This window comes from Melanaphis sacchari, unplaced genomic scaffold (assembly GCF_002803265.2).
Source record: "Melanaphis sacchari strain LSU unplaced genomic scaffold, SCAv2.0 Contig28_pilon_pilon, whole genome shotgun sequence".
NCBI classification, from domain to species: Eukaryota; Metazoa; Arthropoda; class Insecta; order Hemiptera; family Aphididae; genus Melanaphis; species Melanaphis sacchari.
The window spans coordinates 1,937,584-1,952,460 of record NW_020271162.1 but is presented as its reverse complement, the minus strand read 5'-3'; the positions used below and the strand labels follow the sequence as shown (position 1 = coordinate 1,952,460).

Below are 14,877 nucleotides of genomic sequence, written 5' to 3'. Positions count from 1 at the left end.
TATTTTTCAGAGAAGCAAAAAACAAAAAATATTTTTTTATTTTTATTTTAGAAAATAATAATCATCAATAATAATAATTATTATTGATTAAATATTATTTTATAATAAAACCATGAATGTTCCTTATATGAGTAGAGTTAGTAGTAATTACATCATGTACATTATATTTTGATATAAAAGTTAATATTTTTTAAACGAGTTAACTAAACTAAAAACAAAAAAAAATTACTAAGAACATTTGTTTTTGAAAATAAAAAAAATAATTTTAACTCTATACATAATATAACAACTGTCTATTATAACTACAATTATGTTGATCTGTTGTCTAGTCTTCTGGATAATCTATAGTATTATCCACAAATTTTAAGTATTTACAGTAACTATGGAACATTGTAGTTAATGGTTATCCATTTCTACATGATTTGTAAATCTCTATACTTAAATATATTTATTGGTTTAACTTCACTTCTAACTGGTGGAATAATTGTTGACCAAATTACTCTTTTGGTTATTCTGCTAAATGAAAACGTTTTAAAATCATCTTCTTTAAAGTTAGTTTTATACATAATAGTCCATTCTTTACTTTTTTAAAACAAATATGAATCATTTCAAATAATATTCTTTGAATTCCGTTAATTTATGAAATAACTAGGTAGTTACCTGCAAATGTTAGTTAAAGTATGAAATAATACATGAAAATTGTACTTTAACTAGTTATTTCATAGAATATCTAGTTATTCTATACAATTTCAGTTTGATATCCTTTAAAGTATAAAATACATTAAAATTTAAAATATATATTAAAATATTTTATTTTACTGAATTAATTATAGTTATATTATTTATTTATTTATTTATACATGTAAGGCTATTATGGCATTTAGAATTGCACAATACCTCTTTTTTTTCTACAAACACATCAATTTGTGTCACATTTTTTGGTACAAGTGCACTTAAAAAAACCCTGACTAGTTCCCAGTGACTGTGCAGTTGCCGTAGATCTTAATGTAATAATTTCATTTGGAACAGCTTTTACAGCTAACAAATTTTCTGAACATACTGTGAACTGGGATTGAGAGTATATAGTTGTTTATCACTCCTGTAATTATAATTTATTATAAATAAATAAAAAATAACTTGTATTATCTAAATTTATCTTACCATCATTGGATCCCAGTTGATAAAACCCATCGTCAGTTAATTTTAAAACAACTGCAATAATTGAACGAGCATCACCCTTTCCTCTATCAACATCAGACATTTTTATACGCATTGTAGAACTAATATTAGCAACCGCAAATTTAGTATTTGATAAATCTTTCATTCTTTTTGCCTGTTTTTCCAAACATACATTGCGGTCACCGACAAAAAGGATGTCAATCTTATCTGATTTAATATGTTATATTAAATTTTTGAAAATGTTAGAACTATATTTATTTATCATGATTTTTTGTTATTTTCAATTTAATACATTAATGAAGTGATGCCAGAGAATGTATAAAATAACTAGTTAAAGTATAAATTATATACATTACCTACAAGCTTTAATTATTTTATAAATTACCTTATTATTTCATAAACTAACTGATTTAACACTTTAACTGTAACATATACGCTTTGAAAATCAATCAAGTATTTTAAATCAAAATTTATTACATTGATTGAATAGATTTTTCTTGCAATTTATTCTAAATTTCTGCCAATCCCAATATTATTACTATGGAATATAAAATCTTTTGTTTTGTTTTTTCAATAATTTAATAGTTTCCATCTACTTTCTATGAGTATATGGCATTTTAAATTAATTTTTTTATTATGCATAGACTCTTGAACTAGTCCCATAGTAAAAATGATTCATTAGCAGTGATGACTTACCTATCTAAAATGCCACATGGCTTATATTTTATTATTGAAACAAGTTTAAAAAAAATTATTACTAGATAACCAAAAAAATAACCAAATAATGCTGCCTATTTTGGAAACAAAGTTGTATTGAAAGCTCTCATTTAAGTTATTTTTTGTAATAATAATTACCTTACACATTGAATCACCCAATATATGAACCGTGTATGTGTATTCATAATTCTATTTAAGTCGGTATATACCTACCTACATTAGTACAATGTATTATATAAATGCAACTAAATAATTTATTCTTATTTGTATGACTCTTGTATTCAAATCTCTAGTCTTAAAATGCAATACACAAAACAATGAACTCTATTAAAATTAAAAATAATTACATTTTAAATTTATAAAATCATCATCATTTTATCTAAAAATTGACCCCATATGATAATCATTAATGATCAACTCTAGATTTTTATACCTCAAAAGGTTCAAAAAATCGTTCATCAAATATTTAAATCTATCAGAGCTTACACGTAGGCAGTATTAATAGATAAAATTCAATAGTTAATACCAATGTGGCAATATATCATAGTAGACTAATAAAGGCATAATAAAATTACTACATACAGACGATTAGCCAAAATGATATCATTAAAATACTAAGTTAATAATAACACAACAAAAATCTAATCCAATCATTAGAATATATCAATTTCTATTAAAAATGTTATTTATAGAAAATGGAAGTAGCTAATTTTTTTTACATCCAATAACTCGATTCGCAGAAATATAGTATCAAAAATTGAAATTTTAATTTAATTTTTTTCGGTATTAGATATTTTACAATACTTTTAAGTTTTAAGTGCCTAATGTGCCCATATTATCATCATTTTTTTCCTAATCATTAATTAGGTATACTATTTTTTTAATTGTTATGAGTTATGACATTATGTAGTAACTTTTCTGTTGGGGTAATCTTATACAAAATAAATTATTTGTATATAGAAAAAAATTACCTACCAAATAGGCATTAAAAATTAATAAAACTTTAACTAGGCAGTCTCCATTTTTTGTCTCCATTTAGATATTTATTCAGGATCTCAATACCAAACAATTTGGACAATACGAAATATCCAATTGAAAATATACAATTATATTTGATTTGGTTACTGTGGTATAATATACTTAACCCTAAATATTCCAACATTTTCAACTAAGTTAATATAAATTCTGGAAATGACGGCCTGCAGAGACTGTGGAGATGGACACGTGATGGATATGATTTTTAAACATTAAATCGAAAATTGAAAATTTCACAAAAAACCCACATAAGTTATCATTATATCTGTATAAAATAATTAAAAATACCTATATGTATATGGTTATTTTTAAATGTATTTTAAGTTCAAATTTTTAAAACTTTCAAAATTGTGTAGTAAAACATTTATAAAACGTACGATTTTCATTGTTCAGGCTTGAAAATGTAATACAAACTAGTTTATACTGAAATCGAAAAATCTAAAAACTATACAGTGTAATTTAATAGTTTAAATTTGAACTAAATTGCATATTATTTAGATTATGAACCACAATACTTACTATTTTATTATAGTTTAAAATCATAACTCATAGAGACATAAAACTTTTACGCATATTATTATATTTTATACACACAATGATATTTTTAAATGCAATATTTTTGGTAAAAAATATTTTAACCTACAGTATTACTAAGAGTAAAGAGTAAAATAAATTACTTTACCTAATAACAGTATCAAAAAACATAATTTATAATATTATTTTTAATATTTCAGTGACAGAGACAGTGACATATACCGTATATCAGAGCGAAACCCTCAAATCAACCTCCTTTTTATTTATAATTTTGTCTTAAACTCTTAAGAGGATACCGCACAGAAATTTGTTGTCTCTATTTTACAAGTGCGTATAACAAACAATTTATGTTCAGCAGATAAGGTTTAGCTTCGTCAGCTTAAAAATTAGAGTAACCTATAATTAAACTTGATGGTAAGAACATTTTCTGTGTTTATATGTGGGTTTTTACGATAATTCAATTTTTTAAATTAGTTATGAACATTTTTAATTTACTATATTTTACATACGCAAAATTCGCTAAAAAATTTAATTATCGTACAAAACATCCACATACAGATACGGAAAATCATCTTGCCATTATGTTTCATTATTATAGGTCAATTTACTCTAAGGCTACGGCTACATTGGAATCGTTTCCGATCCGATCCGATAATCCGACTAGTCGGAAGAAAAACAAACTATGTATAATTTCGGTAGTGGCTAGATTTATCCGTTCCGACCGTTTCCGACGTACCAACCAGTCGGATACGTCGGTTTTAAAACAAATTGATTTGTTTTTCATCCGACGAGTCGGACAAAATAAAGTTTTTTTTGATTAAAATAGTAATCAAAATTATTTTTAAAATTGATTTCTACCATATTTATTGCGTGCGAGTGTGCACAGGTCACGACATGTACCCACACGTGTTGTACTGGTCGTCTTGTCGTGCCTGACATTTTGTCAATTGTGTCTGCAGTGTGTTCGATAAATTTGTTAAATTAAAATAATTGAAATTAAAATTGTTTAAGTTTTTAGCCAAAATATAATATAATATTAAAATTTAAAAGTGAAATAACTTAATAAATTTAATAAATTTAATAATGGAATACGATAAAGAGCGCCTAATTGAAATTGTTCACTCAAAACCAGCATTATGGGACAAAAAGACATCACAATATCAAAACAGAAACTTGAAACAGAAAGAATGGAAAGACGTTAATAAAATATTGGGAGGTAAGTCAAATATTATTTTATATAATATTTACATATTTATTATATTGAAACATTTGAAACTTAATTAATTTTTTCATCATATATAAAAGTAACACAAATTAATAAAAAGTACATAGTACATAATATTATAGTAGTATTATAGTAGTATATAATAATATAATATTATAACATAATATACTAGTAATACTGTTAAAACATTATTTACTAATTTATTTATCCAAGAGAGATTGTTATCATTTTCTCCAACAATGTGATATCTTCTTATGTATACATTTTACAGTGTAAAATATATCATGGACCATGACTAAACTTATTATTTAATTACTTTTTGTTCCATAACAATAAATTTCTTGAAATGAAATTTTTCCAATTGGACTGTTAAAATATGATTTTAATGTATCTCTAAGTTGTTTTGCATCATTTGAATACCTATTAAGACTTTTTCGTGAAATATTTGTAATTTCTTGATTTTTTTTTTCAAATTCGAAACTTTCCATTGCTTCTTCTATTGCAATTGCGTTAGGGCTTCCATCTAAATCTATTATTATGTTATGCAGTAAAGTTATGGCTTTGGCAATGTTTTCTGCTTTTTCAATTTTAGTTTCGATAGGTTTGTATAACAGTCTCCACTTGGTACACATTATTCCAAACGCACATTCGACACAACGTCTAGAACGTGAAAGTCTATAATTAAATATCATTTCTTCATGTGTCAGTTTTCACTTTGAATATGGCTTCAATATATACTCTTTTAAAGGGTAGGCATCATCAGCAAGCATTACATATGGCATAACAATTTCGGTATCTTTGATTTTTGTAGGAAGAGGTAATGAATTTTTGTAGTTATCGAGTATGTCATATAAATCTGAGGCTAAAAACGTACCGCTATCACTCTGTTTACCGTAGGCTCCTACATCTACAAATATGAATTTGTAATTCGCATCTGCAACTCCTTGTAATACAATTGAATAATAACCTTTGTAGTTGAAAAACATACTGCCAGACTTTTCTGGACACTTTACCCGTAGATGTTTTCCATCCAAGCAACCAACAACATGCGGAAAATTCCATAGTACTTCAAATGTTGATGATATTTTTAAATAGTCTTCTTTATTGGGAATCGGCATATGTTTAGTAAAAAGTTTATTCCATATTGCAACACAAACATCTTCAACGATTTTACCAATGGTGTAATGATGTCGCCTAAATGAAAATTCTAAAGCTCGAAATGACATACCAGTTGACAAATATCTGAAATAATTATTAATTATATTTGTTATTTTATTTTTTAAATAAACTTATATAATAAAATATTAATATAATAATAATAATACATATTATTACATATAATATTATAGTACATTTATACTAAATAATCGTATCTAGTTAGTATTTTGAGGGTCAGAAGACAGAAGTAAAAAGTCCCAGTAGTTTTCCAAATGTCATGGACATGCTTAAATTTTCAAAATACTTACACTTTTTTGAGCTATTTATAGAAAATTTAAATTTTAGATTTTCTTTATAAAGTTGTACTTAGTTCGGTTAAAAAAAAAATCAAAAATCGTAAGTCACAATTTCTATTTATATACTTTTATATTAAGTTCGATTTTAGGTTCTGGTCAGAGCTATGGATGTAATTATTTTACAATGACGTGTTTTTTAAATTTATTTATTTTACTATATTTATTTATTTATTTGTTATATTTATTTATTTATTTCTGGTTATCTATAATATGAAACTGTTAGAGTATATTGTTATATTTTATAGTTTTATACACACAATGACATTTTTAAATGTAATTTTTTTTGTCAAAAATGAATTTAACCTACTTTAGTAGATATCATGAAATATACCTATTTAGTAATATTATAGGCTGACATATTATCTTCACTGAGAATTGTATTTCTTATACAATAATAATATATCATTGAATTAAAATTTAGCACAATCCATTACAGTAACCCACTTGTAACCTACTGTACATCAGAGTGACACCCACTTGCCTGCCTTAGGTGTTATTATTAAATAATAAAATTATTAATAATATTAATAACTAATTATTAATTTCGTAAAAAAATTGTATTTTGCGTAGACAACGAGGCAAAAGAAAAATGGGAAAACACAAGAGACATTTTTAGAAGATAATTCAATAAGTCGATAAAATCATCGGGTCAAGGTACGGACGAGGCTTATAAGAGTAAGTGGCCGTATTATGAACGAATGTTGTTTTTAAAAGATGTAATGATGCCAAGAAAGACCTCATCAAATATTCAAAAAGATATAACGTTGATAGAAAACGATGATGATAGTGAAAATCCCGATGACCAAATTGAATCACCACCAGAAACACTCGAAAATTTAGATATCCCAAAACCAATCACTCCTATTTCAAATAAACGTAAAACATTTCAAGAAAAAGCTTTGGAGGTAGAAAAAAAAAAGATTAAACTTTTTGAGGCTCGTTTAGAAACACGTATTCAGAAAAATTTAAATAAAAATAACGAAACTGATGGTGACTATCATTTTTTGATGAGTATTTTGCCCATGTTTAAAAAAATGAATGAAGTTGACAAAATAGATGCTAAAATGGAAATTTACGGTACATTAAAAAAATATATTAATACAAGTTCACTATCTCAAATCAATTCAAATAATTATTGCTCTACTTCTTCGTCATCGTATTATCAATCGCCTTCGCCAGCTTCTTTAGAGTGGATGGCATCAGACTCAAGAACAAGCAGCATCACTTATACTGATATGGACACAATGCAAAGTCGATCATTTCAAAATAACTAAGTTTTAGTTTTTAAGTTATTTTTTTTTCGGATTTTGGTTTTGAATTATTTTAGGAGTAACAATTTATTTTTAAAAAAGAACAGATGTTATTATTTTTTTTTTGGTTTTGAGTTATTTTAAAAGGAGTAACAATTTATTTTTTAAAAATGAACAGATAAGTTATTTTTATTTATTTTTTTTTTTAAATAATAAATTTAAGAGTTGAAATTAGAAATTTTGAAATTTGTACTTACCTTATTGTTATTGCAAGTTTTTCATCTGGTTGAATACACTCACGAAAATTACTATATTTTTTTATATCATTTGAAATATTATCCAATATGTAGTCATACGTATGTATGCTCATTCGAAAATATTCTTTAAATTTTTCCGGGTATTCTCGAAGTTTAATACATGTTTGAAAATATTCTCCATTTTTATAATCTTTCAATAAATCGTGCACCCAGCAAGACCTTGGACTGTTTAAGTACAAATTATAACTACTATCCAATAAATCATCCCATTCGTCTTCTGAGCCTGAACTGCTGGAACTTGAAAACATATTGAGTATTGACTAAAAATTATAAAATGAAACAGCACCAAAACACGTGTTAACTGTAAGAGAAGGTACGTGCAAATAAAATAAAAGTCACAGCAGATGACCTGATGACAACATAATATTTGATTGTAGTCGGTACAAAATCGGATATGATGTAGCCACAAATATCGGACGAGTAGGATGTTGGTCGGATCGGATCGATTAGGATCGGATCGGAAACGATTCCAATGTAGCCGTAGCCTAATTTTTAAACTAACGAAGCTGTATAGTGTATTATAATATTATAAAGTTATAGATATTATACACTAATTTTAACTCTTGAGCGAAATAAAATATCATAGAAGAAAAGGCGGGTACCTACTATGCATATTTATTAGCCATGATCGTCATAACGGTCATATTTACATCGTCCTTTGCAGTCATCGGCGGTTCGAAACTCCTTGCGAAACGTACAAGTTTGTTACTATTCACCTATGTTCCTCCGTGGCTCGCCATTCTTTCGTCATCGTTACTGTCGTCAAGACCATATTTGCATTTTCCAACGTTCATTTTTCATTTTGTCTCTTCGTTAAATTTGGGATGGAAGAAAATTCGAAAGTTGAAGTTGTTACGGTGACTTGGTACAGTTATTTGTCACAAATAATTGTGGGGCTTTTGTCTTTATTCGGTAAGAATATTTAATATTATTACAGACATAATAGTTAGGTACTTTTATATACAATATTTATTATAAATTTGTATTTTATTGAAAGTTAGTTCAATTATTACCCAATCGTTATACGAATAATATTACATTTTAAGCTGCCTATTTATTCTTATTATAGTATTATCAGTAACTTATGTTAAGAATACGCATATGAAATAATAAAAATATAAATTTTTACGTAATTTAATTTTTGTGCAAAAATTTTAAACATAGTAAAGATATTATATTTATTTATTATCGAAAGTAGATAGGTACTACTTTTTACAGCAAACATTACACCATTATTGAGCAAAATGTCTGTACCTAAAAAATATTTAAATATACTTATTAGATTTTTGCCAAGTTATATTGGTGTATATTCTATTCTATTTTTAATTAAATAGATTAATACCTTAAAGATTTTAATTCTTTAAGTAAAGAATCTGCTTACATGATTTTCAGAGGTGAATGATCGTTATAAATCAACATAATAAAACATGATATTACCTATATTTTTAAATTATCATAATATTTATCTGCCAGTTTAGATATTAGGTAATTAAAATTTTATTTTGAAAAGTTCTGATAAATTAATGCAATGATATTATTTAACCTACCATTTTCCTAATAGAAAATAAATTACTTATTGTAAGATATATGTTAAATAAAATATCCTTAGACATATACATACAGGGCAATTATTGTATAAAATGGTATCATTCAATTCATTTTAACACATCCATCGACCATCACAATGATTTACTCAATCACCACATTGCATATATAAGTACACTCGACACTTACTCCTACTATACAGACTATACAACCGAGTGATTTTTTTTAGATTTTATTCACTAGCTGCATAGGTATGTTATAATTATATAATTCGTGTTGTTTTGCTTAATTCTATAATATACGATACATACATAGACCATAACAAATATTGTGTATTAATATTATGTATATTATATGCAATATAAGATTAAACCTACTACCAACTTTTATCAACTGGTTGAAAAATTAAATAAAAGCACTTAATAAGAAAAAGTATCCACATTAATTTATACTGATTCAATTATATATTTCACTATTTCAGCGTTGAAAATAATTTACTTTACCATAAAACGTAGATATACACAAACATCGAAAGTTGAAAAAAATTCTACAGAAGAAAGTAAAATTTATACAAGTAGTGAAAACGTGTTTAATGAATCTTCAACAGAAAGCTTGAATTTAGAACTAGAAGAAAAATATGTAAATATACCTTAGTGTTATTATTTTATACCTAATTAGTTAGGTACCTATTTAAATTTATTAATGAAGTATTTATTACCTAATAATTTTATATGTAAGAGGTTTTCGAATAAAAAAAAATACATTTTTTTGTATTAGAACTTTCTAACCTAAGAACTAATAAAATAAATATCTAATTATCTACTTTGTACATTTGTATTGAATTGTTTTTTTTTGTTTTTTTTAGAAATTATTGCGTCGATCGGATAAAAGGAATGAATCATCGGGAGTATTGTGCACAAATGTAATGAATAAAGATCAATCATTATTTATATATTTATTGATATTATTTATAGTAGACTTTTTTTACAAAAAAGAAAAAAGAAATATTAAACGAAAAATAATACGATAAATTTATTTCTAACTAATAATATTTTTTCTTTTACGTTTTTGTTATACGGCCTATTATTAATAATATCAATATTTTTTTCAGGATTCTGAGTTATCGAAACTCATTGACACAGAAGATGATATCGTTGATAAACTTCTCAGTGAATTAATAAACTTTGATACTAAGTTAGATTTTAAGGTAATTTTTTATTTTTTATTTTATTAGTATATTGTTACCTATTTGCTATAATATATAGTAAGTTCTAGACCAGGGGTCGACAATTAAATTCTATGGAGGTCTAGAAAATCAAAAAAAAAAAAAAATTCGAAGGCCAGTAAAAACTAAAATCTCAGATATTAGTTAATAATAATTGTTGTGTTATCGCAACTATTATTGTAAATAGCAATAAACGATAAACACCATCGTAATCTCTAAATACATCATAAAATAGATAAAATATATAATATTATGTGTGGAAAACCAGCATTATTAAAAAAAATAATATTTTTTTGTGGTCCAATTATTTTTCCTTCGCGGGCCGCCTATTGCCGACCACTGTTCTAGACTATTAAACCAGAATTCGGATTATGAGTTCATATAAGTAGGTACTACCTACCTATTTTATACATTGGTAGTTACTTTATTAATGATAAATTAAAATCTTAAATGGTCATTATTATTTTTATTTATGTATTTATTTACTAATTGTTAAGTGTTATTACACATTATTCAATATTTAAGTATGGATATAAATTTTAAACTTATGATAAAAATACAGTAGATTTTATTCTTTGATTTGTTAATAGAGAACTATAGATACAGTTTTTAGTGGTTACGATTCAACTCAAAATGAAATGCAGGAATGTAAGAATTATAGGAAATTTCAAGATGTTGTGGACACTTGTAAAATAAATTCTGATTCACATTCATCAATTTTATCATGGAAATCTTGTCATAAAAATATCGACCACTCTGAATCTGACTATATAAACAATTCAGAAAATCTGGAAATATGTCAACCAGTTAATCTATGCATAAAAGATAATAACAATGAAGTGTGTTTAAATTTTCAATATACCTATTATATAATGTTTATTTATTTAAATGTTATGTTTTAGTTAACAATTTATGTTTAAATAAGTATATTTTTATTTTTATTTATTTTTAGACAGAAACAAATAAAAAAACAATTAAAACATTTTTTACGGATAGAAAATATAAAAATACTAAAGACTTACTAATGATAAATCCTGAAGATTTTCCTTTTGCTGAAACAATTGCAAATAAACAAGTAAGATAAAAATATTGTATAACTATAATTTATTAAAAAAAAAAGAAAAAATGTATGAATAACTGTTTAAGTTTTAAATGTACATAAACTTTAATTTCTTAAATGCTTCAGTGTGTTTTAAAAGTATGGGAAAACTGAAGAATGAGTATATTTTGAATAACACTAAAATAGTACTTATGTAAATATTACTATTCAATACAGGCGCGGGTCCAGGGATATTTTTTTGGGCGGCCCGTAAATTTAACCACAAAAGATAATACAGTAAAATTATGATTTAATTAAGAATAATTTTCATTTAGATTTTAGTTATAAATATTTCAATAAATAGTCCGGTACTAATAATAGAAAAAAAAATAATAAAAAAATATTGAAATACAATTACGTGGAAAAATTTTAAAATAACAACTCCAATGCCAATATTCAAAATTAAAATTATTTTTTTTTGGAAAATTTGGGTGAGCCCGGCCCACTCTCTGGATCCGCGCCTGATTCAACACAGTGCATTTTTAATACAGTACTTTAATTACAATTTTTTTGTTTTTATAGTACTTAGCCTTATTTCAAAATAAATTGAAAAATTTAAACTATTTTTATGATAAAGAAGTATACATACTTATTTATAAACATCACTGAATTGAATACATTAATTTTATTGATTTTTGATTTTTATAGTTCTCTATAAATACTGACAAACTAGAATACAAAATGGAAAACACGGAAGTATTTAATATTATTTATTAATGTCAATAAATTGAGTGCATTAATATTATTTATTTTTGATTATTGTAGCATGGTTTGAAGCATGAAAACTATTTGGAGATTACAAAAGTATACATACACACACACACACACACACACACACACACACACACACACATATATATATATGTATATATATATAAATTGTATTGATAAATAATTATTTAAATTCAATTTTTAACTATTATTGTAGCTCTCTGCAAATAATCATGATGAATTGGAAAATGAAGACAATTTGAATGACACAGAAGTATATATTTATAAATATTTAAATATTACATTAATAAACACATAGACAAATTTAATTTTTTTTACAACTATTGTAGCACTTTTCAAACTATCATAATGAATTGGAGGCTGAATACAATTCGGAGAGTTTAAAAGTATGTAATATTATATATACATATACATTTATTAAGCTTATTTTTATTATTATAGCATGGATTGGAGAATGAATACGATTTGAATGACACAGAAGTATACATTAATTAATAATTAAATATTACATTATTAAATAAGAATAAAAATTTAATATTTTTTATAATTTTAGCTTTCTACTATAAATTACAATGCATCAGAGAATGAATACAGTTTGGAAAATACAAAAGTATTTAATATTATAAATACATTTTAATAAATGAAATACATTAATTTTATTTATTTTCTATTATTTTAGTATTCCTTAAATGAGGATGAACTGATGCTTGAAAAAAATTTGGAGACAACTGAAGTATACTTATATAAATACAAATATTAATAAATTAAATAAGTAAATATGTATTTTTATTTTTTTATAACTATCTTAGATCTCTTCTATAAATCAGGATGAATCGTTATATGAATACAATTTGAAGAGTCCGGAAGTAAATATATTTACATAAATATTAATAAATTTAGTAATCTACATTATCTTATTTTTATTACTGTAGCTCTCCTCCTTAAATAATGACAAAAGCATTTCTGGTATCGATAGCCCTGTAAGTATACTCTAAATTAGAAAATGTTATAGGTATGTTAAACAAACTTTAATGATTATTATATTACATAAAATATTTAAATTTTTTAAATTTTTAAGTGAAAATGTACTGTTATTTGAAACATTAAAGCTTCTCCAATTAAAAAAAAAATAAATAATTTTTATGAAAATAAAACTAACATTACCACACATATTTTGTAGAATATTCATGATTATGACGTTCAAAGTATCACAGACTTGAACAATACTTCTTCAACTGAGTTTACAGAATCATTACCAAGTCCCATATACCAAAACAATAATTCAATTGATGACATTCGAGTAAGCATAACCTAATTATACACTTGAAAATTTTTATAAGAGTTGTAAAGTAATAGGTATTTATTACATAATTCTAATTTGTAAATATTTTTGAAATCATTCAATATAATTAATTATGAAATACTAAATATCTAAAAATAAATAAAGCAATATTATTATATTGAGCTCTTAAAATGTCATAAAAGCCAATGAAATTAAACAAAAAAGTTTGGTTTAAATTAGAAATGTTTTTTTTTTGTTATTTGATAATAGTTATTTAACTAAAAATATCGCAATAAATACACATTTTTTTGTTTTTGTTTTGATTGATATTTTTTCAACAATTTATTCTTTTTATTATTTAGACTATTGTTTATTAGGTATTGACAACGGTTTCTAATTACCCCCTTTGATGGGTAAATTATTTAGTTAATAATTTTTTTTTTAATTTTATAAAAATGCTTAACACCATAATTCTCATATAAAATAAAATTATTAATAATAAGTTATTACTAATAACTTGAGTGTAATGTAAAGTAATACTGTAGAAACTCAATTAATCATCAGTCATAGGACCAGAGTCTTGAGTCTTAACAGATAATCGAATAGATGGTCAAAAGAAACTTTGTAATAGATGTTTATATACATTTTACAACATATTTTTATATAAATTATAATAAACAAATTATACAATATATATACACAAGCTACTTGTGAATTAATAATTAAATTAAATTAAAAGTTTGTTCACGTCACATTTAATATATATATATATTAGATATTTAAAAATATTTTTATACGCTTTGATAGTTGTGGCAACACTAAATAGTATTTTAAGCACCGATATAACCTTACCTTTGATCTCCATTTTATTTTTTGAAGATGATAGATAACAGAATTCGAGTTTCTACTGTATTGTGGAATCAGAAATCCAAATCTATTCAAGTTGAATGGATTTCATAGTTTCCATTTTAAATATAGTAATCTAATTCTTGTTATTTTTATAATTATTATCTAATTTATGTTATAATTTTCAGTATGTAGAAGACTTTAATGATATAAGCTTCTTTGATCCAACATTATCAGACGATGCCATGAATGAAGCATTCGTAGAAGACTAAATAACATTGTATCACAAAACTCAATTTATTGTTACTTTTATGTATAAAATGAATATTTTAAATAAAATTAATTATCTTGTTAAATAAGAACAAATGGTAACAGCA

General features: G+C 24.5%; 3 protein-coding genes across 3 annotated transcripts; 1 reads left to right on the top strand and 2 right to left on the bottom strand.

Moving 5' to 3' along the window:
* Positions 1–846: 846 nt before the first annotated feature.
* On the bottom strand, positions 847–1,324 carry LOC112595606. Its single transcript, XM_025340873.1, is given in 3 exon segments — positions 847–906; positions 908–1,088; positions 1,152–1,324. Coding segments are annotated over 3 exon segments (414 nt in total).
* A 2,352-nt stretch (positions 1,325–3,676) lies between these two features.
* LOC112595604 lies at positions 3,677–14,870 on the top strand. Its single transcript, XM_025340871.1, has 16 exons — positions 3,677–3,792; positions 8,436–8,683; positions 9,798–9,955; positions 10,182–10,238; positions 10,428–10,523; positions 11,132–11,380; positions 11,494–11,616; positions 12,569–12,625; positions 12,702–12,758; positions 12,814–12,852; positions 12,926–12,982; positions 13,052–13,105; positions 13,182–13,238; positions 13,305–13,352; positions 13,553–13,672; positions 14,689–14,870. Exons 2-16 carry the CDS (start codon positions 8,596–8,598, stop codon positions 14,770–14,772), a joined length of 1,344 nt encoding a protein of 447 aa, XP_025196656.1. The 5' UTR covers positions 3,677–3,792; positions 8,436–8,595; the 3' UTR covers positions 14,773–14,870.
* On the bottom strand, positions 4,999–5,916 carry LOC112595605. Its single transcript, XM_025340872.1, has 2 exons — positions 5,429–5,916; positions 4,999–5,365 (listed from the first exon to the last, which is right to left on the bottom strand). The coding sequence occupies exons 1-2, from the start codon at positions 5,914–5,916 to the stop codon at positions 4,999–5,001; spliced, it is 855 nt and encodes a 284-aa protein (XP_025196657.1).
* Positions 14,871–14,877: the final 7 nt, after the last annotated feature.